The sequence below is a fragment of the Megalopta genalis genome, chromosome 5 (genome assembly GCF_051020955.1).
Source record: "Megalopta genalis isolate 19385.01 chromosome 5, iyMegGena1_principal, whole genome shotgun sequence".
NCBI lineage: Eukaryota > Metazoa > Arthropoda > Insecta > Hymenoptera > Halictidae > Megalopta > Megalopta genalis.
Window position 1 is genome coordinate 24833067 of NC_135017.1, and position 27488 is coordinate 24860554.

General features: G+C 39.9%; 1 protein-coding gene across 4 annotated transcripts in view; it reads right to left on the minus strand.

The window, feature by feature from the left end:
• Positions 1 to 27488, minus strand: part of Orct (Organic cation transporter) — a 31652-nt gene extending 4164 nt beyond the window's left edge. Inside the window, exons 1-2 of one of the 4 annotated variants that reach the window (XM_033476545.2) lie at positions 27005 to 27488; positions 497 to 1215 (exon numbers count right to left, since the gene is read on the minus strand). In XM_033476545.2, coding sequence (XP_033332436.1) covers positions 497 to 639 — 143 coding nt within the window. In that variant the 5' untranslated portion in view covers positions 640 to 1215; positions 27005 to 27488. Of the gene's footprint in view, positions 1 to 496; positions 1216 to 2461; positions 2793 to 8321; positions 8742 to 24385; positions 24521 to 27004 lie in introns of those variants that run through there. The other 3 variants (XM_033476547.2, XM_033476544.2, XM_076521746.1) reach the window with 3 other exon arrangements.

Below are 27488 nucleotides of genomic sequence, written 5' to 3' on the forward strand. Positions count from 1 at the left end.
CGCTTCGAATTCTTGAAACAAGAACCATCGATTGTTTTCACTCACTAATTGAGTTGTTCGCTGCATACTGGATCGATTATATCTGTATATTTTTCTCCGAGTATTGTGTTTGAAGAAATCCCCAAAAATTCTTGAACACCCTTCCATGCTTTCAGATCATCATCCAGTGAATATTACTATTATACCATGTTCCCCTAACTTGTTCGAGCGAAGTGAAATTTAAATAAAAATATATCAGAAAAGTCAAACTGTAACCCAAGACAATATGAGCAATCATCGTCAAAGAAAAAGGTGTTTCTAAATTGAATGTGATGTATATTTTACAACTTTATCAGCTTCCATGTCCAAAATCTATCAGATCTGACTATACGTAGCCCTTGGAAATTGCTCTAATAATTCTGTCTATCCATGCTTGTTGCTCGTGCAAGAGAGAAGAATGAGAAAATGTTCGAGAATAGCCGGCTCTGTTTCGAAATGCCGAAGAAGCGGCAGCTACCTGGTGCTCATCTTCGCGCTGAGGAAGACGCCGGCGATCTTGTGAAACGCGCAGGATATCGCCGGAAGACAGAGCAGAAGGTAGATTCTGCGCTGGTACCGGCCAAACTCGCCCATCCGCAGGATAACGTCGTCATACGCCATTTTTCCTTGATGCCTCGGATCCTTCTTCGTTTACGTCTTCTGGTCCCCGTGGTCCGCTCGCTTGGGTATACGCCGATCAAGTGGTTCCTTTCGCTCGACGGATCCGTCACGACGGCGATAATTATTTCGCGCCGCGGGCAGATTCTCGGAGCTGTCCTGTCCTCGCGAATCAGTCGAATCAACCCTGCGAGCGTTGAATTCGAAGAATCCGATGGTATACACCTCACGTCGATAAAAATACTCTGTTCTCCGCGTCGAAATTCGCCGATTGTTCCCTTCCGATTCAACGGGTTACTCTTCCAACGGTGATCTCTGTGTGCTTAGGAGGATGAGATTCTTCGGTTTATGTCATGTTTGACGGAATGGTAAGCGTTCAGTCTGCTCTCTTCGAAGCCGCGCTACCGGAAACGCAGGTCCCGCGGATCAACTCATTCGAGGCTCGGTGTTCCGGGGTGCAGCTCCCTCGGGAGAAGGGGGCTTGTGGGAAGAAATGCTTTCTGCCGATTGTGGGCCTCAGGTGCGGTGATCGGTGCTGCCGGCTCGGGTTCTGGTGTTGACGGATTTCTCGCTATCACCCTGAAATTCAAAGGATCGGTTTCAATTTTGTGTTCGGGGTTGTTTTTGGGGATCTCGTCTCTGTCGCTTGATTCGAGGGTGCGAAAATGCTATGGAACATTTTTGTAGGTCCTATTTAACCTTTTACGAGTCAGATTTCACCTTTTTGTGGAATCAGATAATAAGGAACAGAAATTGGGAAATTGTAAAAATCGAAGTCGTTAATGTAGATATGGAAGAAATCATATTGCCAGGGGTTAAGATGTGAGCTGTGGAAATTTTTTTTGAAAAGAGTTGTCCGACGGTCGTGCGTATCTGCGGGACAGTGTTAATTTCTTCAAGGATAACATATGTGTGTAAATTCAATTTTTGATGCATGTAGTTTTCCTTGACTTTATTCCATCCATTTAATTTGGACAGTACAAAGTGCAAAAAATGCAAGTTTATTTTTTGAACGTTTTTAGTAAACACTGTAACCGATTCGACGATTAATTAATTCAACAGAATGTTAACATTGTATAGATACAAAATTTCTAATGATCTCTGTTGCTGTAGCAACAATAAAACTTATTAACCCTTTGTGCATTTTTTAATGTACTAAGAACATTTTTCTCGAAGGACTAGATTGTACGTCGAAGAATTCAATAATAAGAAAAATGAACAATGTATATTCTGATCTTATGATACACCTGATGTCACTGCGTCGACTTTAATCGTCAAAGGGTTAAGAGAAAACTATAGTTGATCGTTAACGCTGTATCTATCGCCAGTTTTCTAATAGTACTTTTTTAAAGTCGTAAATTAACAGTTTGAGAATTTTCTAAAAAGAAATCTTCAAGAAAGCGACAATGTTATCAGTCATAAACCGACATAATTATTAATCAAATTATCAATTATTGTACCATGCTGAAAGAAATCTAAATAATCTTTTCCTACATGATAATTCCAAACGAAATCATCAGATAACGTTGCCGGAAACGACTTGTGGTACACGATAGAAATAGTTAGTACCACTAAACAAATTATGAAGCACTTTTGAATCGTAAATTATAGACTATCGAAAATTATGAAATCATCGCCGATGATTGATGCGCCAAGAAACAAATACTAGAATAGATGAAATCGTGAATAATTTGTTCGTCTTATGGCATTGGTAAATGCTAAATCTTATAGCATGGTGAAATGTTATTGGAGGAATTTATGCTGCTGGCGAGAGGATTAAAACAAACACAGAATGATCGCCGAATAAAATGTAAAAAAAAGGGACCTGGAACGAAGTTCTGGCATGAAGTTGTCCTTTTCCTTGTCGAAGATCGCAGATACCACGTATAGATTTCATTATACGGGGATACCTCGTGTATTACGCACCGTGACACCCGTTGCGACATTGCGTGTGTGTTATCGAATCGTTAATAATGTAAATGAACTTGGCGCACACATGGCCACTTTTACCCGCTTCAGCGAAACCGAATCGCGTCGTATATGGAAGAGGCTCCGAGCGGAACGTTCTCCATTCGTGTTTCAACAAACGGAACAAGGAAAAGTGTATTAAAAGGTGCAGCCTCGTTTGCAGCGGTTCGAACGTTACGATGCGAAAAAATCGTGCATTCTCAGACTACATTCTGTGCCGCAACACGAACTGGTGACTCGGTAAAAATCAAAAACAGTTTTTTTGCAGTGCGTGTAAACATAAAAAAAGAAGAGTTAAATATCCCGAAGTTATAAAAAAAATAGGTTGTCCGAAAGCATATATATATATTACGAAACCAGTCGAAATGGTTTCTGTCTTTCTTCTTTTACAATTCTTTTACAATAAGCATATATATATTTATGGTGCCCAAATTGATTTAATAGCCACGCTGGTTAGCAATTAAAACCGCCGTTTGAACTTTGCACTACACATACGTATTTTGTTTCTTCATTCGAGTCTTACTTCACTTTCATTTTACCTTCGTTTCTTTTTATTCTTCGTTGTTCGTACGTTCTTACTAGACTCGACGTATCGGATTCGTTATTTCTATTACCATTGTCCAAGTATTATTTTGTCCAGGTATTATTTTCAAAACGCGACTTGCGTTGGTAACGAGTAAACTGAAAGTCTTTATGCGAAAGAAAAATGTTCTGCATCCATTGCAAAAGTGAGGAGTTTCTTCGAGAAGTTTCATTCCTTCTTTAACGATTGTACGTTAACATTATCGATCTTCTAATCTTTCTAATATTTTAAATTACGAATACTCGTGTTCGTCATAAATGCGTAAAATTATTAATGAGTTATCTTCGAACTCAGAAACCACTGCGAGTAAATTTCATTTCATTGGAATGTACTTCTTATTTCAAGTTCAGAAATATGTAAGTTCGCAGCACAGTGATTTGAAACAATTGGAAACTGATATTATACAATTAAGTTATAAATCATTGTAGCCGAACGAGTGAATACATTTTCCGCAGAAACGGAACTAATTTCGACAGCGAATCGAAAGCTTGCGTCTCAGCTTTGAATTAATGAATAGCAGAGATAGAAACGAAGAGAGCTGGAAAAGCCATTTCCGGGACGAACGGAGTCCATCGTTCTGCTGGCATTACACAAGTTCGTCTGTATTTCCTGAAGAAAGTACCCGCGGTTTTACGGGTCGAGAAACGGCAGGCAACGATCTATCAATTCTCTGACACAGTCGCTCACAACCGAGTCAACGTTCACAACATTTTTGAATCGCAGCCTTGAGGATCGACACTTTCGATTTCAATATACTTCACCTTCAAAAACTTCAGGGACCTTTAGCCTCAATATTAATTAATTAATTCCATTTTTAGGATCCACAGACTTGACTATTTATGTTAACAAATATGGTCAACTTTATATAGCAACAATTGAACAGAATAGACGAAAAATGAATTTTAGTGATATTACAATTTTATTAACACTGAAACTACCGAACCCAAAACGCGACTAATGTATATTATTTTATAACAATGGCAAGATTAGATTTATTTATGCTTCTGACAAAGATTATTTATAAATATTCTAGACTACGAAAGATTACCTAAGAACTTTTAGTAGAAAGATTTTTCTAGCATCGAATTGTAAAAGAATTGTAAAAGAAGAAAGACAGAAACCATTTCGACTGGTTTCGTAAATTCAAGTACCAATTAAAATAAAATGTTGAATATCTCGAACCATAATTTTGCCAAGGACGTCGGTATTTCTACGAAAACTTCAATTGTACGTTGTCGAGTGATCAAGAATATTTGTAATTACGAGTGGAGTTCTCTCAGGTCCCTCTACTGTCTCTCTGCACAAGCAATGTAATTTACCAGTGATGAAATTAAATAAGTATCTTCCGACAGACATGGTCTGTGGATGGGAACGTGTACCATCGATCGGTGTGCGTTACCAAAATTAGTTAACAAGCTTTTCTCAAACGATTCAAGGCTGCCGTTGTGTCAATAACCCACGTGGCTCGAGGGCCACGAGGACTTTACGAAATTCGTTTCTCCTCCGCAGACATTTTTATAATCCATGGCCATCGGAATTCCCGACGTCTTATCTAGTGGATCTTATACAGCATTCTCGACAAATCTATATGTACAAGAAGGTTCCGCTCGCATAGTCAACAGAATTCTTTAGATCCTTAGTCGAATTAAAGAACAATTATGTTGCAAGAAAATATTCTCGGAAAATATTACGTTGAGTTATTGAAAGTATGAGAATATTCGAATAAATGTTCCTATTGTACACGTTAACTAAATATACGCTCTAATCAAAAAATGACTAAAATGTTGTATAATGTTTTGTAAATGTTGTATATTATTATTATATATATTTTATGTTGTATAAAAGAAGAATTAAATAAAAATGTATTTCTCCTTTTAACAGATTTAATTAGATGAAAGTAATGCGACAGTATTTTTAAATTTGTCTGATGTTCTCCACTGTGCATTATGGTATTTTTCTTATCAATTTTCGCAATAGCTGCATAAAATCTTTCCAACAAAAATATTCTTCTGCAAAATAAAAATTACCTCCACCAATTCTTAGAAATAGAAACTGAGCAACAGTTTCTTTCTTTCGCTAATAATTTTAATAGATTAAAAATAATACATCGACATTCCTAAATTCTCTTAATCGTTCTGCTATTTTATATCCGAACCACTCGATCCCGACGCAAATGCATAAAATCCACAGTCTATTTAACAGTATCATAAAACAATATTTATCAGCCGTGTTTTAATTTGCATGCTAAATGCGTTCCACTCTCTTTACATTTTCTAAACATACTTTCAAGCGATAACATCGGAAGAAGTTGTTACATTACATCAACGCAACTCAATTTCTTGGATTATGGTGTAATCTCCTGTACAAATAGAGCATTAACGAAGAAGCATCGTGTATCTCTGCCGCGGACAAATAAAAATTAAAATTCCAATTCGACAACGTTCAAACCTGTCGCACGTTATCGAATATTTTTACAGTTAAACGCGGAGCGTCGTTTGTGCTTGACAAATCCCGGGACACCGTATGCACGCGAGCATAATAACGAGCTATAATTTTCTGTATGGTCCACACCGTGCGAACACGCAGCTCCAGTGATTTTTGCCGGGTGAACCATAAGCCGGCGAGAGAGACGACCGGCAGGAATTATTTTATATGGCCGGTGCATTTAATTGGTGCACAGTGGTGTGTCGGTCGCGGCCGACAGAGTAGGGGGAGATCCGTAATCCGAAGAGCTTATGTCGTATAGCGATGTTGTAAATACTCGTAAATGCCACGTGGTATTGCTCGGTAGGTGCGTGCAACGCAATAAATAAATCGCGATCCGATGCGACCGCAAGTAAACGTGTTCTCTATCGAGGGACCTGAGTTGTAAATCTCTGTTGACTGTTTAGCAAGACAATTCGCAGGAACACGATCCGAACGCATATGAGTAGCTCGGGAACGCAACGCGAGCCGTCGAGGCTCTCCAGCGGAGGCTTAAAGATAATCAATGTATACATAATGAACGCTCGAGTGATCCTTACCGCTTGAAACCGCGCGTTTACGACTACGCCGTCAAGAATCAAAATCGACAGGGAATGTAATGATCATTCGCCTCCCGCGCGTGGGCGGCATATTGGTCAATGCGTCATTCAGATCTCGATCCTTTGTTCTGTTTATTTGGCTCTCGGTTTATCGCAGTCTCTCTCTCATGTGGAGAGTCTGTGCCATCCCTTTACATTCGGGGAGTTTTCTCGGATCGATTACCAATAACTGGAATGCAATCACTGCGGTAAATAGGTAATTGATTGAATAAAATATGAACTGATAGAACATTGGAAATAATTGCTAAAGTTTTTTATACGCTCGAACAGCGGACTATTTTCGCAATAATATAACCGAGCACGCTTGGGATCGTTCGACATTTTATTTAGCGATTTTTATCAACGTGTTCTTTACGGTAATCTTTCTGGACACGCTACTTTTTTTATAGACCTTAATGGAACACGCGAGAATTGAAATTAATTGCCAGAATCTAGATAGTTAACGCTTGGGCCTTGGGTCCATTTGGGCCATGAGTATAAATATTATTATTTGGCTATCTAGTTTCTGAAAATTAAGGTAAACTTTCACAGGTTTCATTAAGGTCTTCAAAGAAAAAAAAAAGAAATTAACGTGTCTAAGAGTAGTACTTAAAAAAATATATTGAAAAGACTGATAAATAAAATTATAAATGATCCGAAACATAGTTGGTTATATTTTTGCCAAAAGGGTAGATAATATTGTATTGATACAGATCATATATATATACAGAGTAAACATTTTTAATTTTGGAAATTCCATAATTATCAACAACTTTCTTCCCCTGATTGAAACACAAATGCAAACGGTTAAACAATAAATTCTTTTAATATTTCCACCGTTTTAAATTTCACCTACCCAAGTTCATTAGGGATGCATAAAATCAAATTATAATCGAAATCGCACGATCTTTCGGTAATTCCAAAAGTCTCGCATGAAAACAGAAATTTGCACAAACTAATTAGAACTTGATACAATGATAGTTTGTAATTGTAACTGAACTCCTATGACTTTCCTTATCGCGAGCCAAGTGTGCACAAGTGAACGTGCACTTGCCAGCATCATCACGTGTTACCACTTTGTTGCGATTCCATCAACACGTTCTGAATACATACATGTCTTTAATGGTGTTATAATGGGTGAGAAAGCCGTTTAACAGGAAACGAAGAAGCACACCGTACATGGCGAATACGAAACCGTTAAAATTAGCTAAAAATGTTTAACGAACTCTCAACTCTGAAATCAAAATCTTGGATCTAACCGTAAAAATCTCTAAATTAAATTTAACGTTTTGCACTCGGATGTGCCCTATCAGGGAACGTAACAAGACTGCTGCTAATTATGGTACTTTCGAGATTAGCATTGGATCGACCAAACTGGTAAAAATGACTGATTTTCTGAGTGTCTGTTTCGTTATAACAGTACTATAAAAATCTTTCTGGCACAAACTTTTAGATAAACTTCTCTATTCAAGCATAGATACGAAGATTAAATAAATCTAATCTCGTTATTGGTATAAAACAATACACATTAGTCGTGCATAGAACTCGGTAGTTACAGTGTACGCGCGAAAGCACATCGTTTAATTTGCGATATTCATAACGTTAATATAACGCAAGTACAGGCAATTGTAATGCAAATGGCAGTCGTGCAATACGAATATAATAAAAACTCATCGAAATAGTATAAAAAATATAAAAACTACTCTACTATAAAAGTAGACGTTTCTTATAGTATACTTTTCTATTTCAGCCCGCATTAAAAGGGCTGAAATCTGTGCAACCCTGCACCAAATTCTACTTAAACAGAATAATCATTTCGAGCGATTTCATTTTACATTTCATTGAACTCGTTTCCTTCCGACTCGTCGATAATTCCTATCCACAAAGCGAATTAACCCGCTGTTACGCGATTCGAGCTATTGCTCCGAGTGGAAAGGGGTGAACGACGACCGAAAGCATCCCCAAAAATTCGAAGGAACCGCAATCGACACCCGAGAAGGGAGAACGATTATCAATACCGGGAAGGAATGTTCTATTTCGAAAATACTCATGCGCCCGCGCGCGAGTCTCACCCTCGGTGCTCCGAAAGCGGTCCGACCTACGGGTGAACTTGGTCTCAAGGTCACGGGTAACTTCACGGGAGCCAAAGGGCCGGAAGGATCGCGCAGTCACTGGACTCGTGAACGTCACGTGCTGCCACTCCGGTTGACGAACAAATTGACCTAAAGCTGCCTGGGTTGAACGACTTCCCCTACACGAGCAAGACAATCAGGATGCTCCTCGGAGGAAAGAGTCTCTCCCTGGAAGAGCGGCGTAGCTCCCTGACGATTGTCACACTTGTCAATGAGTCTCACTGCTGGCGGATAGAGGAACACGAGGCGAGGCAACCCGCACGAAGGACCGATCACGACTGCCGGCACCCGTTCTGCGCTGTGCCCGGCGTTATACGGCACCAGAAGCAGAAAGTTAGTGTATGTATGCGACCGGCCAACGGCGACGACGACGAAGGCGATGGCAGTGGCAGTGGCGCCGCAGCCACCACCATCGTCGAACCCCTGCCGCCGGTTATTCCTTCACCACCCCTCGCTTTCCCCTTGTTTCCTCATCCCCCACCGTGCCAACAGGCGTCTGCTGCTATGGTCATTTGTCCGGGAGCCGGGGGCTTTTAGGTAAATCCCGAGCCATTGATCGTTCCTCGTCCCTCCGACTCTTGTCCGTGGGTTTTTCGAATTTTCGCCCGACGCCGAGCCCTTTACCCTTGCGCGATGCCAGGCTTGCTTTCATTCTCTCCCGTGACACTCTGCAACCTGTTTCATCCAATGAAAAAAAAGTCAGAAAATCAAAGCGTACAGCTGTACATTTGTCTGTTTGAAAATATTCATGACAAAACGTAGTTCGTAGAACTACTTTCGATTTTAATTGTATAGATCAATTTGTTATTAAAATTGATGCCTCCAATTGCAAAAAAAAGTGTTTGTGAAATAATCTTAATTTTTGTCCGAATTTTGTTTGTTTAACTTTGTGCAACTTTGATTCGAGTTTTTACGTTGCATTAATTGGTGGCTTATAAAATTTTAACTTTGCGTTGAATTAATTAGCCTGTATGGTTTGTTATTTCTACGCTGAATTCTGTCTATTATTTCTACGCTATTTTGTCTGTCATTTAACGAGGTCGGTACGTTTATACTTTGAAATAAAACGATAAAAAAAGGAATTTATGTTTTAACGCTGTGCATTAAATATTTTATTTATGATCAATGTCCTTCGCCGAATTTTTTTCCAGTTAAAAATGGACATAAATGTGAGCATTATAGAGGAAGAGAAGTTGTGACCTTTCTGCGACCATAGAAAACGAATTTTGGACACATTTTGGAGATCTTCGAGCGATGGATATGATCGCGAAGCTTCCATCAGAATTCGGGAATTTCTTTTGGTACTCTTCGGTAGCTTGAAGGACCTAATCGATTTCGATAAGGACGGTCAGCTAATAATAGACTTTACCCAAATGAGTTTCTCCTTATCGTTTGTTCGGTTGAGTTGGGTGCCTACATTTTCGGGAAGCGTACATGTAAATTGAACTTCTAAAAAATTATGAAGGCAAAGAGGCTCTTATCTGTTAACTGTAGATTTTTATGCAAAATAAAAACATTATTTGCGAGATGCCGGATCTGTAGATACATTTTTCTTTCTTAATGATCGTGGTAAGTTTACCTTCAGCATAATTTAGTAAATTTAATTTTAGCACAGTTTAGTAAGTCAATTTTAGCATAATTTAATAAAATCAATATTAAGAGACTTTAGTAAAATTAATTTTAGTATAGTTTAGTAGAGTTCAGTAAAGTTGAATAAGGTTTAGTAAAGTGTAGAAAATGTAGCGAGTTTAAACAGTGTTTTTTAAACTCTTTCACAGTTCTTACTGTTTTACTAATCTACTAATTAGATCAAGGAGTTAGGACGTTGCTAAACAGAAATCCATGTAAGAGACTAATAGTTTGCTTCGACAGAAGTAAAATTTCTAGTATTTCCTCGCCAAGTCAAAATGACGGACCTAAAGCATTCAGAACTTAAAGCGTCGTTTAACCTCTTGGGTTACTTTGACGAGTATGTCTAAAATTCTGTTCCCTTATTACCAACACTTAAGCATTCAAGGCACGCAATGAACAGAAATTCTCTATTTGTTCTAAGAAATTATTGCTATAACCGCTATAAATTATTGCTCAATAGTGAAAAGATTAAAAGAAACTAAATAGTCCAACTTAATAAAATTATTTAAGAGAGAGTAAAATTCCATTTGGCTTCCACGTCTTGCAATTGATGCATACAAGTTTTTATGTCGCACAAAGGTTCGCGGTCTAATTATAACTGTGAAGAAAATAGTTACGGCAAGGGGGTTGAGCTTTCGGAAATGATAATTACTATAGAGAAACGTCGTCTAAAACAAACGACTATGCGGATGGACAGTCGGCCTTTTCAGAGTGAAATGTTCATGATGCGATGTCGTTGGCCCCTGGTTTTCCGTCACGGTCATCAGCATCGTCGCGACTCCCACCATCGTTCTCCTACCCTCGGCTAACCACGGTCATCCTAAACGGGTGCCTCGAATACCGGCGAGGCTCAGCCGTGGCCAAAGATTCTACCTTTGCCCCGTTCCTCTCCGTCTCCCTCGTCGTCCCGCGTTTCTTCCCTTCGGTGTCCGGTAAACCTGTTGCTCCCTGACGAATCGAACGATTCTGCAGGCGCCGGATTCGCCTGGCCGTGGTCCGGCGAACGGGGTGAATCGGTCATCAATCCTCAGAAGAACCCATCAACCACCACTCTTCGAATGGTGCTACCAGTTTAGAAATATTTATCCTTTTGCAACTGTAGATCGAATTTCGCTCGGCAAATAACGGCAAATATTTTAATGACTATGATTCCTTTAAATTGTATAAATCAAAGCATTATTTGTGAAACGAGGGACCGGTCAATTCGAGCGCGGTAGGCTAACTGTGAAAAGAAGTAAAAATACAAGAATAATAAAATAATAAAATAAAAATAATAAAATATTACTAACACAAAGAATTATAAAACACGTGATACACAGCGTTCTCCATTGCAGTCGCAAAATAGTAAATACAATAATAGCAAACTTGCTCCAATAATGTGAAGCTTTTTCAAGTAATTCTGACGCAAGAGTCATCGAGGTTTGCAGAATTGTAAAACGAGAAACCGGTCGTTTTGACCATGATAGGTGTAGCGTTAGAACGGATTTAGAGTCGAGTCAACGGACGGCGACGTTCGTTGAGTATGAAAAACGTCGGTTCAATTAAAATTGACCCAGCCCGGCCATCAGACGGTTAATAGTCTCTTCATTCACCGATGGGAATAAGCGTATTGGACAGGCTTCGTGAACACGCCACTAAATATAGTATCGCCGTATCTGTGGAAAAAGTCCTCAGGAATCTCATCGGGGAGCAATGCGCCAGGCGCCAGCAATAATCCAGTCTCGAAAGGATCGCGGGGAAAATTACAGGAGCGATTAATTGTGCACGCTGATAGGGTCCGTTTCAACGGATTATCCTAACGGGTCTAATAATAACGGAGTCTAACGATAACGATCGACCGACGGTCATGGAAACGACGCCGAAAGGGCAGGAAGACTAAATACGTGAAACGATCGACGGTAATCGATGTCGGGATCGTTTGAAATGCAGCGCCAATCTTATTATACTCCTTTCAGACGACTTTACAAGTTTATTGATTTTTCCGTAGCGTTTACGATCTTAAACCTTCGTTACTTAATAATAGAACTTGTGGTAGTTATCTCGCGGTATTTCCCTTTTCTGCGGTATGCGCTACCGGTTTTACACCCCAAATTCTGCGTTTTGCACGCTCAATTTTCGCCAAATCGAATTCACACCTTTGCAGATCGTATTCAACTTTTTCAAATCAAATTCCATCCCCTTCCCACGTCGTATTCAACTTTTTACCAGTCGAGTTCGTCTCTTTGCGTATTCACAATTCTTCAAATCCTAATTCAGTCTTCCCGAAAAATTTAAGAATTTTGTTACACCATTTTCAATATTTTTGAAACGATTTAAAGAAGAAGCGAATTTTCCTTTAATTATTATTCTGTACAGTGGATGCAAATAACAGTAATCACACAATGCTCACTTTGGACAGTATTTATTTTTTTATCACTTTAGACAATATCAGTATTTCAATGAAACACAGAGAAAATTGAGACCTACTTGAAACGCGAAATCACCGATGTTACAAATTTTGAAAAGCCCTTCTACGGAATGCAACATATTCCATCGGAATCCGAAAGGTGTCCGATTTCGCGCGAAACGACCCGACGGTAATAACAGGTGAGCTACGTGAAACGAAGCGACACACGTTCAAGATTTGCGATGCGGCGTGCCAACGAAAGGGATATTTTAAATCTCGCGGTGATCGTTAATAATCCTTTTTCGAAGGATTAATTCGCGCATGGTCCGTGCAACAATGACAGGATAAATAATGACCGGTTGCAGCCGCGGCATGCCGGAGCTGTATCCTCCTGTCGCGTGCTCAAACTGGGTCTTAAGGTTGTTTCGGAAGGTTTAGGACCGCCGGAGAATGCGGTCCGGGGCCCTGGTACCCTTCTGCCTTCGTCCGAGAACGATCTACGGGGCTTTACGAATATTTATATGCACTCTTTGTTAGCCAACCACGATCGGGATCATCGCTCGCTCGCTTTTCTGCGGATCCGTGGACGCGGCCGCGCGAGTGAAAGCCGAGAGAACTAGGTTCCATTCGGGCCTACGGCAATTAATCTTATTGTCTGAATAATTCTGTACGATCCCGGTCGTCGTTAGAAGGGTGTCCCATGATTAATTGCGACGTGCTCGCGATGGCAACATAAAAGAAAGCGAACAGCCGAGCAACCGGGTAAAATCAGCGACAAGTGGACCGCGCGTATTATCGCAGCGCTCACGGATGCTAATTTGCGGGAAACGAAATTAGGCGCAATTTTATTTTCTAGGCTAGCAGCCATACTTTGTTCTTGGCCACGCGTGCGTGGCGTTTTTTTTCTATTGAATCATACATAAGTGGGTAAAGACAATATCCCTCATTTTTGTCATAAACGCACGAAATCGTCCGATCAGCGTGTACATTTTCTTGAATTTTACAGACTCGCGTGCGCCATAAATGCGTGAAGATCCGCAATCTAGCGACTTCTATTTGCCGAAATAATATTTGCAGTTAGAAATAATAGATAAGCTCGAGTATTCTGAACATAAGCTACATTATGCTGGGCGAATAAAAACAGCTCGGAAGAGTTTATTATTCCAACGTCTTTGAAAATATTTTTGACACCAAGTCCACAACGTGCTCTAAATATGTCCGACATGTGTTGCTTGGTTAAGAATTACAAGAACGAGTTTGTTCATTTTTGTTGCAAGGAATTTTCAAGTAACTTCTCCCCATTGTCGCCGTCTGATTTCTCAAATCGAATGGATCCGTTGGCGTTAAATTGTAAAGATGCGACGGAAACGTGAACAATTTTACGCAGAAAAATTCTCACTTTGAAAACAAAAGACAGACTCGATAAAAGATTAACCGGAGTGGATTAACCCAGAAGAGATCCGGAATTCGACTTTCGCGATCCTCTCGCTGGAAAATCGACAGGGTTGATCGATGGTACGAAGAGGAGACCGATCCTCGGAGGACACAGGATCCCGCGGAAAACAAATAAATCGATCGCGAAAGTGGAAGAGACCGTAAATTATTCATGCGTGGAAAAACAAGGAGGACGAGGAGATCTTGTAAATTACAATTCTCGACTCATCCACGGTGCTCTGTTCCCCTCTCGGCCCTCCCGTCCTCCCTCCACCGCGTCTCTGAAGGACGAGTACAAAGGAGGTCGAAGAGATGTAATTTCCAACAGGTTCGTTCGAGGAAAAACATTAACGGGCACGAATGAAACGCGTTCGATACCATGTACCTAAGTACCTACCGTATTAAGTACTATAATGCTTTTCCCCGGGGACGACCGGGCAGACGTCTGATATTCGAAAGAAGCGGATAATTGTACGTGGAGCGACCATAACCGGACGATAGCTGGCCCAATTCGTTCGGAATCGTTCGACGGCCTTGAAATATTTCCACCCTGACCGTGATCTTCGATGATCTATCGGTTCGGTAGAAAACTCGTTTCGTTTCGATCGAAGTGGCTGCACGACAGATTTTCTATGCGTTCCATGAGATCGAGTTCGTCGCGATTGCGGGACCATTTATCCGCAGCAACGAACTCTATTGGGCCAATAGCGACGATGATAATAGAGAACATCGGACCGATATGAAAAATGACTCGAATATCGGCGTTGTCTCTGCGGAATTATTCGAACAATTTGCTTACTCGCGCGTTCACTGCGACGAAAGTATAAACATAGTGGCAACAGATGTCCCAACTCTTGCAACCGCGTATTAGCATTTGCAATGCTGCGGACAGCTATTACGACCATCGATGCGTCTCGGCTCTCGTTTTTTCCCGACGGAAACAAGCCGCGAAACTCGAAATTCCAAGGGAACTGCAGTCGGATCGCATGCCGGAATGTTGCAATCTCTTCGTACTTTTTCTGATGCACCTCTGTCAGCTTCTGTATCTTCGCCCATCCCCGTTCTTCAGCTCATCACCGAACGAACCCTCATTCAACCCTCGGCGTGGCGCGGCGCGGCGCGATGCCCGCGGCTTCTCGTGTCACGATCATTGGTTCACAGCCCGACGACTGTTTATATTAAAGCTGACAAAGCAATCCGTGTGTCGTGGATCGCGCTCCTCGATCATTCCGCGGCGTTACGTCACGAGGAAAACGGACAGGCGGGTGTAATTTACGTTCCGCATTTCAAAACAGGCTTTAACGCATCCGTTGCAAAAAAGTAAACACCGTTCATTTGTACTCCGCTTCTTTTTTCTTGCGAGACGATTTATAGACTGTTTACTGCATCGTGGAATCTTGTTTTAGAATCTATCTTGATTTAGAGACTGTCGCGATTTGGAATCTATCGTGATTTAGAATCCATTGCGACGTAGGATCTAGATATCGGAAGAGAATTGATTGTCCCAGGTAGGAGAACGTAAACGTTCGAGTAATGTAACAGCCGTTTGAAGTGTCAGATTAAATCCTTATCGATCTTTATAGTAAACAGCTGTTGTAGCGTTAAATGCGATGCATCTTTGATGGATTACATGCGAAACGTCGGGCATCTAGGGTTTCATCGTACTCGGTTATTATTCCTTGAACATGTTTCAGCCGACTAAATCATGTCTCAATGAATAGGCACGCTAACATTTCCTACACTAATATCTGCGGTCGTAAACAAGAACACCGTGTGTCACAGTTTTAAAAAATTGATAAGTTTATGCACTAATTAAATTGTAGCATACAAGATTTACATGTTTGTCGTAAGCAAATCATGAAAACGTATACGACATAATGGACAAAGTAATGTAATTTAAAACACTACTAAATGCGAAGAATTAGGGATCATAACTTATCTAGAAAGTGAGAACACGTGAGTCACGCGACATTCTTCCTTGCGACCATAGATATTTCGGCACATATTTCTGCGACACTAAGGCAGAACGCCGGATGTCTAAATTTAAAAAATCTTCTGCATTTATTGAATTGTAGAAGTACAGGATCGGCGTATTTATCGGGAAGAAATCATGAAAACAAATTGGACAGATTGGACTCAAAGAAATACAAAAATATTAACACTGACCGCGCTGACTATCAATTGTTTAAAAAAAAAAAATGTCGACATAAAGAAAATAAATCTCTAAGAAATTAAAAAGTGTGACGCACAACGGTCTAATTGTCCAAAGAATAATCTCCTCCGGCAACAGCGACGATGCGACACGTGTGTCCTCCTAATCGTAATAGAGTTGTATTGTTGATACTTGTTAAACTTAGGCCGATTTCTTCATCACGGGTCAATCTCGTCAATTCTAAGCGGAGGGTTAATGGACAGAACAGTGTCTTGGGCGACGGAGATTCTTCGCGTACCACCCCTTGCCCCTTTTGACCATCGGCAATTATCACCTATTGCATCCCCCTTCCGTCACCGCGGGTCTCCTCGCCGATGGCTATACGGTTCTGCCATTATAAGCGTCTAGAGTGAGGCGAAGTCGGACCACGGGTATCCGTGAAAGAAATAATCAGCTTTACGCTTATCTATAAATAGCGCGCGCGCACACGTTCGCATGCGCTCAGTTCGCGGTGAGCCGTGAAAGGGAGACGCCGACATGTGCATACAGGTGCATTTGCCAGCGAGCGCAAATTGATTCGAAAATCATGATGCTCGCGGTACCGACCGGTTCCGCGCATTGATTGCCCCGCAAATCGTAACTTTATCGTTTCTACCGCGATCCTCGCGATACTTCGTGCTTCTTTCCCCCGTTTCTACCGGTTTTTGCTTCCTTTTCTTTATCTTTATCGCAGCACTGGCGTAATTAAAGTACGCGTACGAGTTTCGTTTTCTCGGGGAACGGAGCATCCTCGCGCGGAGGATCCGTCATGCGGGGTCGTGATATTTTTTTGAATCTTTAGGCTGCCGGCACGATGCCATTCGGAGTCGCTAACATTGTACCCATTTTGGAGAATAGGCAACATTCATCTGACTCGATTTGTAAGAAAAATTATTATTTGGTGAGAAAATTATTTACGGTGTAGTCTACACCATGTAACGATATTTTTCTAAATATTTTTTCTCGCAAATCGAGTCAATTGGAAGGGGGAGTCTAAAATGTAGTCGTGATCAGTCAAACAAATTGCAAGACATTTTTACACTTGAACTTATAAATAAACTGCGGATTTCATGCATTTATGTGGAAAATATATATAGTGAAACATAAAATAGTAAAAGAATTGAAAGAAACTACAAATATTGATGTGGTAATTACATCTAATTAAAATTATTTAAGTATTTAAGATATTATTTATTATTATTAAATCTGTAGGTATTTAAAATTATATTTAGATACTTATTGAAATATTTAAATTCACTAAATAATCTTTATGAAAGTTCTGATTTTGATATGTCATTTGACAAAAATGAGAATCGAGGAAAAGTTTCATTTGTTAACTAAAAGATTGCTACTCATTGTAGGAATAAATCTGCAATTATACAATATCTTCTTAATTTGCACGTTTTCTTACACTTTAAAAATCTGCACATAAATGCCTAAAAGTCCGTAATCTAAATAGTTAGTAACGTAAGCATATCGTGTGAGCTACAATTGGGAATGATTGCGAAAACTGTTTTCTCTTTCAAAAGGATAGTACCTGAGAGAAGATGTTAGGCGAAATAGTTTTCGCAACTATTTTGCTCCTGCCTGCGTTTAATTAGAACCGCAACTATTCCTCGTCTATAAACGTCCGCGGGTCTCCGAACGAATTCCTGAAACGTTTTGCGAGAGCGTCGAATCGCGGCAAGCGTGATACAAAAATAGTCCGCGGACATGCAACCGCGTTCTAAAGCAATTTCATTTCAAGTTCACTACTTGTTGCAACTTAATTGACCGCGTCGGCGTCAGCAGGAGGTCCATTGGTGTCAAAGATTACGATGATCGAAAGAATAGACTATCTCGATGGGAGTTCGACGATGTTGATTCTAGGTTAACGGTGCCTGGGTCTAATTTGACTCGCGAATCTGACAGACTGCTTAAAAAATGTTCACATAATTGATAATCAACACGAAGTATTGGATAGTTAATAGTAAACATGTATAAAAAGTAATTTTGTACTTGCTCTTTCTCACGTGTAACTATTTGTAAAAATACATAATGTTCTGTTATACATAGAATGTATAGTATTCTATTCTAAACGAAATATTAAGCTACAATTTATACACAGACATATACGTATATAATTAACAGCAATAATATTATTGCTATTATTGCTATAATAATATTAATTTGCAGCAATAATATTTTATGCGATGGATGGAACGAAACTTTAACTACGCATAGATAGTGAATGAACATGATTTTATCAGATTATCACTGTACACGTGAGCGGAATTGATCCTTGAATGATAAAAGACAATCGATGAAGGCATCGAAAGCGATTCTAGTACCCGCAGAAGATTAATCAACGCCAAGTGTCCGTCATAAGATCAACCGATGATTTCCCCGCGCAAGTTTCAATCGGACGGTAACGATTAGCGGGCATAGCATCGCCGACAACATCGTAGAAAACGGTAACGAATATTAAACCAATAAGACGCCAATTGGTGATTTAACCGATTACCAGTCGAGCTGATTGAGATTCAATAGCCAGACGAACGGCGTATCGGGATCTTAATTGACGCTAATCGAACACGCATTGGTGTACTCTTCTATTTATTGTTTGCACGCAATCACGAGCAGAAGGGTAGCATGAAAGTTTGCGTAGCTGTAATTGGATGAGATAATTCTGGGGTGTGGCTAGAGCATGGAGAAACAGTGGTGGGAGGTCAAGATGTCAAGTGACATTTTAGTTTATTTTATCCGAAGCGATGGTACTTGAATGATCTTAATTTAGCGTGAACGGGATTAATAGATTTTGATAAATACGCGTAGATGTACACATCTTTCAAGTTGTCGACTATATGATCATTCTTCCCTTAGTCTAATCAAGTGTTCATTTTGATTCAACTATTTCAGTTGCTTATGATCGTTTTGTCCATCTCATTGCTACAGTTCTGTCTTATTTTTTATATAAATTTCTTTAGCTACATCGTTATATTATTTTCAACTAACCCTTAATCATACTATCGAATATTTTACAGTATTTTAGAATTTGGAAAAATCGGTCACGATGCTAGAACACACAAAATTGCTGTGCAGGCAACGTGTTAATCTTCCCCGACTTATCTTCTTCAGGCTCCCTGCTGTATCCCCTTTCAGACTTCCACCGTATCTTCTTTCACTCAGCCACTTTACTTCACTTGGCTATTCTATGTATGTTATCTTCTTTTATGCTCAGTTTCTTTCAACCCTCTCATTTAATCTGTTACTTAATTCTATTCATCTTCCAGATCTCTCTTTTCATTCTCGAATACTATTCACTCTGTCCTTTCTTCGTTCTTCAATATCTTCTCATTAATCAAATACATCGCTCCGAAGATCGCTCTTCTTTATATTTATAAAATTCCAACACGATGCAGAAATTCCCACGGTTCTTTTAATGTCAATGCGAGCATGGATTTCCTTTTTTCCCAGAGATTAACATTGCATTTTTTTCCAAATTATCTGCATTTATCGTTCTCCTCGGCGCCCATCCTCGCGCTCTGCGACTGCCCTTCCGATTGGTCGCAGACTCGGAGCTTTTTTTTCTTCCATAAAAATTCCAACGCTTACCCCTCCCTCAACCCCCTTGCTCTGTCGTGCGTACAAAGTCATGTCTCGCATGGGCGCCGATAGAATTTTATCCAGCTCGGGGGAGGAGACATTTTTTTCGAATGCTTCGACAACGAATTCTGACACGCGGTTAGATTCGAGGGAACCTCCAAGTTCGATCAAATACCGCCCCTGAAACTGACATTCTAAACTGCAAACGACACTCTCGACAAAGCAAAAGTTTTGCATAAACAATTAACACCAGAAACACTGCCGCAGAAACTCAAAGACGAGCAGACCAGACGTCTGAATCAAGAACTTCCTAATCGCGAGCAGGGATGGACCGGCATCCCCTAAACCCAATTTAGCAGCTCCAACGTTCCCGAGCTAATGACTATTCCAGAGTCGAGAAGGTGCCATTAACGATGCTGATGGGGCAGTGGAGCGAAAAAATGTAGCCCGATCATGACCTAGTCGATTTCGTCGGTGTTTCATACCACCCTCCGTGAAATCTGGCTGCGTGAGTGCACGGTGCTACTTTTTACCATAAACTTGGTCACAGCTTATAACTTTTACGAAAATAGACATGTTCTCGAGGTTTGTGAATTCAAAAGTGTTTGCAAAAATGCAAAATTCAATATGGAAATTCAGAAACCATACTGACATAAAATTTGTTTTCAACTCATTTTTTGGGAATATCAATAATTCCGATATTTAGCTGAGTATAAAATTTAACATGGCGATTTTAATTTTTTTCGATTGGATATCGTAGTTGTCATCTTACTAAGTCTTTCGATGGCTATCACGACGTTTTCTCTCTCGTTATGGTACAACATGACAACGATTCAGAGCATATTGAAGAGAGAGAGAGCGCGTAACTTAATTATAAAATATTTTGGATCGATTATGGGCGAAAAATTGTAAAATATTTTACAAACGGTCTCTTCGAGAGTAAACTTTAACTTGACACATTAAAGACGTCGCCATTTTTAAGGGTGAAAGAATAGTATGCTTTTTGTGTGCAGGCTAACTTTCATAGTCCGCGTTATAAGAGGGGGGGTCCTGCTGTACTTCGAAAATTGCAACTTTTTGGGAAAAGGTATCAGCGTGCAGCGAGGTCCTGAAGTCGAAGCCGGAAAAGGGACAAGACAATGGGGTCCGGCGCGGTCGGGGAACGCGAGAAATTAGAAGGATCGCGGAGCGATAAAAAAATCCTAATGAAAACGTGACCGGCGTCGGCGCCCATGGACGGCTACCCCCTTTAGCTACTCCCATCGCCGTTGGAGGCCGAGAGCGTGGCTCGAGAGCGAACTCGAAGGCTATTTATAGTAGGGAGCGGCTTCTAGTTCCCACCGCGTGAAAAATCGCGACTGGTTTCCTGCGAGCCAGAGAGCGGGAAAGAAAGAACGCGCCAAAGAAAAGAAGGAAAGCGGGCAACGCGACGGCTGACTCTTCGAGAGGCTGCGGCGAGGGGAAAAGGGCGAGGATATGGCAGGGGGCTATGGCAGGGCTAAATGAAAGGAAGGGAAGAATAGAGTCGGTGGAGGAGGAGACGAGAAGAGAAAGTGGAAGAAAGAAGGAGAATCAAGAGATGAGAGGACTCCGGTCTATACTCGTCTTGACTCGTTAGGGTGCGTCCAGACCTGAGTGAGATTGCCAGCTAGGTGTCCACACGAGGACAAGTGGCCCATGTGAGCCTCTCGAACGGAGCCGCAACGTTCATACAGAAATGTACCGTTCGGAATCTGACACCACGACTCTCAGGTAGCCAGGAGAAGCGCGGAGTAAACTTTTCCATAGGAGAAAATGTGGGCGGGGTAAAGAAGACAGAATGGGGGTGCAGAGGTTCTGACCTGGGCCATTGGGAGCTGAAATTTTCATCGCGGGAGAGCCTGCGCCTAGGGGTTCTCTTCTTCAAGTGGATCTTACTAGAAGTGATAGAAATAAAGTGGACTATAGAAGTTGTTCATTCAATTCGCTTAGAATCAGTTTTACGGTTTAGCAATGAGATGAGTATAACTATCGTGTCAAAATTAAAATATTGTGCGCCAACTGCAAGGTCCAGGAGGACTTTCCTCTCATGTTCCACCTGCGCTAGTCTTCGTAAATCCATAAAATGTTCTATCTGTCGATGAAGAGTACTTTCGATACTCAAAAATACTGTTTTCTTGAGGAACTTCCGCCAGGTTGTTTGGCTACTGAGTAAATGTGGGGACGCAGCTTTACAGTGCAGACAAGTGTGTATCGGGCTTTAGTGTCGTCCCGAGGCAGCAGACAAGATCGGAGACGAGGCTTTAGGCTTCACGAGCGGGTTTGCACGCAGCGTTATCCATTCGGCTCGTTAAAGCGTCCGCCCCGAAAGGCCTGAAAGCCCTGAAAGGCCGCTGTCCTTGCAAGGGCGCTCCCGTGAACTACACCCGCGAAGGAGACAAGAAAGCTGCCGAAGACGTTCACATCCCCCTCTGCGGAATTTCAGGACAGAAATACAGGCGAACCGTGCCGGCCGGCCGGCCGGCCAACCGGACTCACCGAGACATTCGGATTAAGCGTTCAGACGCATCGGGCTCATTTCGAATCGCTGATCGGTGTTTTTGCAACGGAGAAGCGTGACCAAAGGAAGATTGATGCTCCCTTCCTCTGATAGCTCCACAGACACACGGCTCTAGATTGTTTAGAGCACCCCCTATGTGTGCTATTTTTTATTTTACCACCGTATTTATAACTATATCTTCTCCGTTTTCGTTTTGCACGCATTTTTCGGACACTTTTTCGGTAGTTTTCTTTGTACTCGTATTTAGGTTCTTTGGAAAGCTATTATTTGACTGTGGATCTTTGGGTAAAATGACAATTGTCTAACGCAGTCGTAAAAATAGAGATTGAATGGAAAGTATTTCTTCATTTAATGATTTGAAAGAAATGAAGCGTTCGTAAATTTTTCTAATGCATTTATGCTTTATAGTAATTGTTATTTACTCTGATCATTGCCTTTTTGGCTTAGGATCATTTCCAGGTTACGAAATACATGTTCCTCTTTTGTATTACAGTTGAACTTATTAACTAATACAAGTATACAATTTTTATGTATTCTTTTTTATACTACTAACACTCTTCTTTAACAGCAACTCTTCGTTTAAAGCATTTTTTGAATTCTTTACTTTTAGAATGATTCGATGATGTACCGAGGTACCAACTTACTTTTTAAATTAAATTTAAATTAATTCAATGTGCGATAATTAACTTGATTCGATTAATTTGTACGTGCAGAACGAAATTAATTACCGAATAATATTGTTGGTGAATCATTTTTAAAAAGAATCTAATTCTTCATGTTTACAAACGTTTGCAACTCAACTATGTCGAGTGCTTCAATTTTTTGTTACAAGAGCAAAGATGGCGTCGTAATTGCGATATATATTTTCCCGCGAAAAATTAGTGTTTCTAAATGCACCATGCAAAAGGATTTAATTAGTCCAATGAACATTATGTTAAATTGGTGTAATTGAAATTCTTACCGTACTTATGTGGCATAGAAGATATTAATTTACGTTGCAATCGTGGATAATTCGTTTCTGAGAAAGGAAGTATATATCCTTTTTCTTGGAATACATTTTCTCTCGGTTAATTACACGTTGCCGTGATGAATCGCTCGTTTTTCATTGCGCCGTTGACGTTCTAAATGCCTGAATTATTATTATCCGGCGCCTGTTTATCCCACCTTGCGGAACGAGGTGGTACATATGCACAAGAATAGAAGTAATTTGAATAGAAATCTGCTTTCATTGCGCAACATTCTTGGAAATACGATTACACACCGGTATTTGATTACCTACTGTCTTATCTGCAACAACAATCCATATGTAGGATGGTCAAGCAAAAACAAACAGTTCCAATATCTTTCGTTAACCTGATATCCTGGCAACAATTATCTTATGCTAACTAATGTTACTACTTCAACGTATTGTCTTCGCCGCTGTAAATCTAACATTTTTACTGGCCATGTGAGAAGCTCAAGGTAACTTCAGCCATGACACTCCATAAACACAGGTGACGAACGACATTGAGAGGATTAAAAAATATCGAATTTTACAAAATTTATCTATCCTATTAGCATACATACTCTTTCCTCGTACTTCGGCTATCACGCGTTATCGAACACTTTGTTATCCAATATTTCAAAGGACGCTTTCGCGACAGGAAGTGCGCAATGTTATCTCGTCAATGTTACAACACTTAATAGCGTAGGATGATAAATCATTTTTTACCGGTTAGCAGATTATAGCCCGACAAAATTGTCCAATTACTCTTGCAATAAACAATTGTACCCGCGTAATCACGTTTAAATGATTTCTATTTACAATCGGATGTTTTTGCGATGCATTATTTACACCCCCGCGTAAAATATTCTCCCGCCAACGCGCATGCGCACCGTCGGCCTCACGAAGCAGACGTTCGCGCAGCTTCACGTGCCAGTGACCTAGATTATTTCAGATAAATTATCAATGATATAATTACCCGATGACAACGGTCAAACTATCCAGCATTACTTCCTGTCACTGTTAATATCCGGTCACGAGACACAGGCCGATCCACCATTAACGAACCGATGGTTTGCTTGAAAAACGTTTCCAGAGACCACCTTACTTGACACGGTGTCGACTACCCGCGCCGGCCGGCAATACGGTTAATCGATAATGCACGTCGAACGGAAAACATGATGGTGCCGCGACAGGTGAAATCATTGCAAGACTATGTTACCGTTATTACGGTTGTCATCTCTTTTGTACTTACCTGTCTCTGTCACCGGGTCCAAGATCTACCTAGGTAGCTATCGAATCGGCAGAACACAAGCAGACGATGCACGAAACAAAACGTCAAAAACACACGCGAAAGCAGAGGGGACAGGTCGAAGACCCTGTAGTACTGAACGTTTTCCGAAGCCATCGGAAGATGGCGGTCCAGGTGATTCACAAATTTTACCGGACTCTCATCGATGCTTTCATCCAATAAAGACTTCAATTTCAAGCAAAAATTGGAACAAAAATAACGAAATATTCCATGTACATATAAAAAAATCCGAATTTATTATTCGCTGCCATAATCGTTTACAAGCCACAACTAGGATAAGAGGCTATGCAACGAAGTATAAGTATATTAAATAATTTGTTCTGTTAATAATCGTTAAGTTCGCGTGTTTTATTTAAAATTTTCTACATGAGTTATTTAATAGAATTTACGAAAACAAAGTATATATACTATGTTTTTGTTTCTAAATTTGTGCGTTTTCTTTCATTTTTCCACTAATCTTCGTTAGAAATATTGGTGCACGCCCAATTTTGTGTGCGTATAATTCGAGTTCGTCCACCGATTGTTGGAATAGTCTGAAGCAAAAGTTGACGAGAGTTTCTATGTGAAATTTGCATTGCCATTGTATGGTAAATATTAGTTTAAGGTGATACGTATTGTCGCGAATTCGCAGTTAAACAGAACGCGAATTGAAATGAAATGAGAGGGGATAAAGAAGTCATTAGTTTCCGGAACATTTGAATATTTGTCGTCGACTGTAGAATATAGAACGCCCTTTGAACCGCTTGTATTTGCTACTCTATATATTACATTAAACGCGGCACATGAAGAGTTTGCTTTGACAAATCTAATTTTTAATGCTTGACCCTTGAACCTTTTTGCTAAACGTTACTTGAATTGAATGAAATCCGCCCCACATCTATTCACATCACAGATCACTTGATAGATGCGAACGATACATTTCATCTATTGTACTTTAATATTGTGCATTATATAAGGTGGTTTGTTCGATTTGCATAGGCTTTAAAAGTTATACAATTAGTAAGTACAGATTTGGAATATTGTATTTTACGTGCAAATTCATGTAGTAATTTTTCTTCTAAGTTATTTTATAAAATCGTGTTTTTTGCATTATTAATTTATTCTTTAAAAGATATTTAAAAAATGCAAAATCTAAGACGAATAACAAAATGATAATTCTCAGTTAATCAAGATAGGGAAACTACGATGTATGTACACTCTGTATGTACATTTGCACTTGACCTCTTGTCTTGTTTCATGCTCACGCAGATGATTATTGATTCATACAGACAATGTCGTTTGATAGCATTGCGAGAAATGCATGATTGCGTCTACTTTAGAACGTTCGCTGTTTCGAGCAAACGAATTAAGTAAATGTAATAAAGATCATTGCCCCGGCAGAAAATGTATATTTTCAAATGGCGCATAAGACAAGAGTAGTGCAAATTGTTCTTCTGGTTTTCTAGGTACATCATTTATTTTTAACAAATCAGATCTGTTCAGTTGTTGGCTGCATGGAATTCCATGCAATGCATGGAAATGCATTGTGTTCGTTGTTCTTATCAGTTGTTAATGCACGTTTACAATAAAATAAATTTAATCGTAGCGTACAATACTTTATCTCTTTATTCCTATGATACGATCAATACAAGATATGGGATTAACGCAGGAACGCAATTCTAAATTCAATTGCACTCACGGAACACGTGGTTTGACCCTTTCTTTTTTGTAGGTTAGCGCGATAGTGTCGGTTTGCGGTTACAATTCCGGCTGTAACAGTTGAACCGCAGAGAGTTGAACGTATAACGCTACCGGCTCTACTTGAAACGATTGGCATTGACTAGTGACAAACGCGTAATCGCCTCGTATTAACAGTGCATGTTCTGAATGGGACTAGTGACGGGTTGTGCGACAACATTGTGATAGGATCGTCAAACGTGTCGTATGCAAAAGGTGGTTGCAACTTATACCGTTAACTTCCCGGGACCTAAACAATGGATTATTTTACGTTGAATATAGATTTTCATACCGACACGTTAAGTCTTCTTTTATTTTCATTGAATTTTCTTTATAATTTTAGATACTTAACTTAGAATGAGTTATTAATGCCTATTAAATGTTTATCATCCTTTGTGTTCCTTACGTGGAAAGTATCAATAACGATAAGTACTCGCTTGACAGCGATAACGCAACCACAATCCAATTATGTTGCGTATTGTATAGAAAATTACTCCAAGAAGATAAGCAGAAAGGGGTTAGAAATTGTTAAAATTTCAAATTATCTTATCTATAATTCGATAAATTGCATCGAAATGTTTAAAGTCATAAACTGTAAATAGTATTACTTTAATTTAGATATTATATGTTTCTAATTTATAGTAATTTAAAATTCATGGCAACCGTACCTTTTATATTTTTAAATAACTAGATTTTATTAGAATAAAAATAATAGAATTTAATTAGAATTAAATAAGTAATAGATTACTTTATCACTAATGTGAACGTTTATTGTAATTATCTCATAATTATTTCTTTGAGTTATATTACAATAAGAACAACTCAATAAAATGTATAAAATCATACCCAGATCACTAATGTAGTGGAACTCGATTGGTCCGTTTGCACCGCCATCGATTATGAATAATCGCGTCCCGATCGATTTTGATTCACTTCGAGACGTATTTCTCGCATGTCATTTTGTAACACATTCACTAGATTCTTTTCACCGTTGCATTGTTTAACTATAATTTCGTATATGAACTTCAAGAAACACGTACACATTCAAATTCTTGAGGTACGGTATCGATATGACAAGAATATATAAAAACTGTTCACTGTGCGTTATCGATCGTGATGAAACGTTCGATCATATACCCTTCTTGCACTTTCACTTAACTGTATGAGCTATAAACCTTCGATTCTTTTTAGTACTTCGAAAAATACCGAAACCAGATAACCTCGTTCACTCCACGAAACAATCGTTTTCATATTTTTTGACAACGCTTTTCATATATTTGGTCCTTAGTTCACTGTTACGTGTTCCCGTTCGGACGTTCGCACGCGCTTA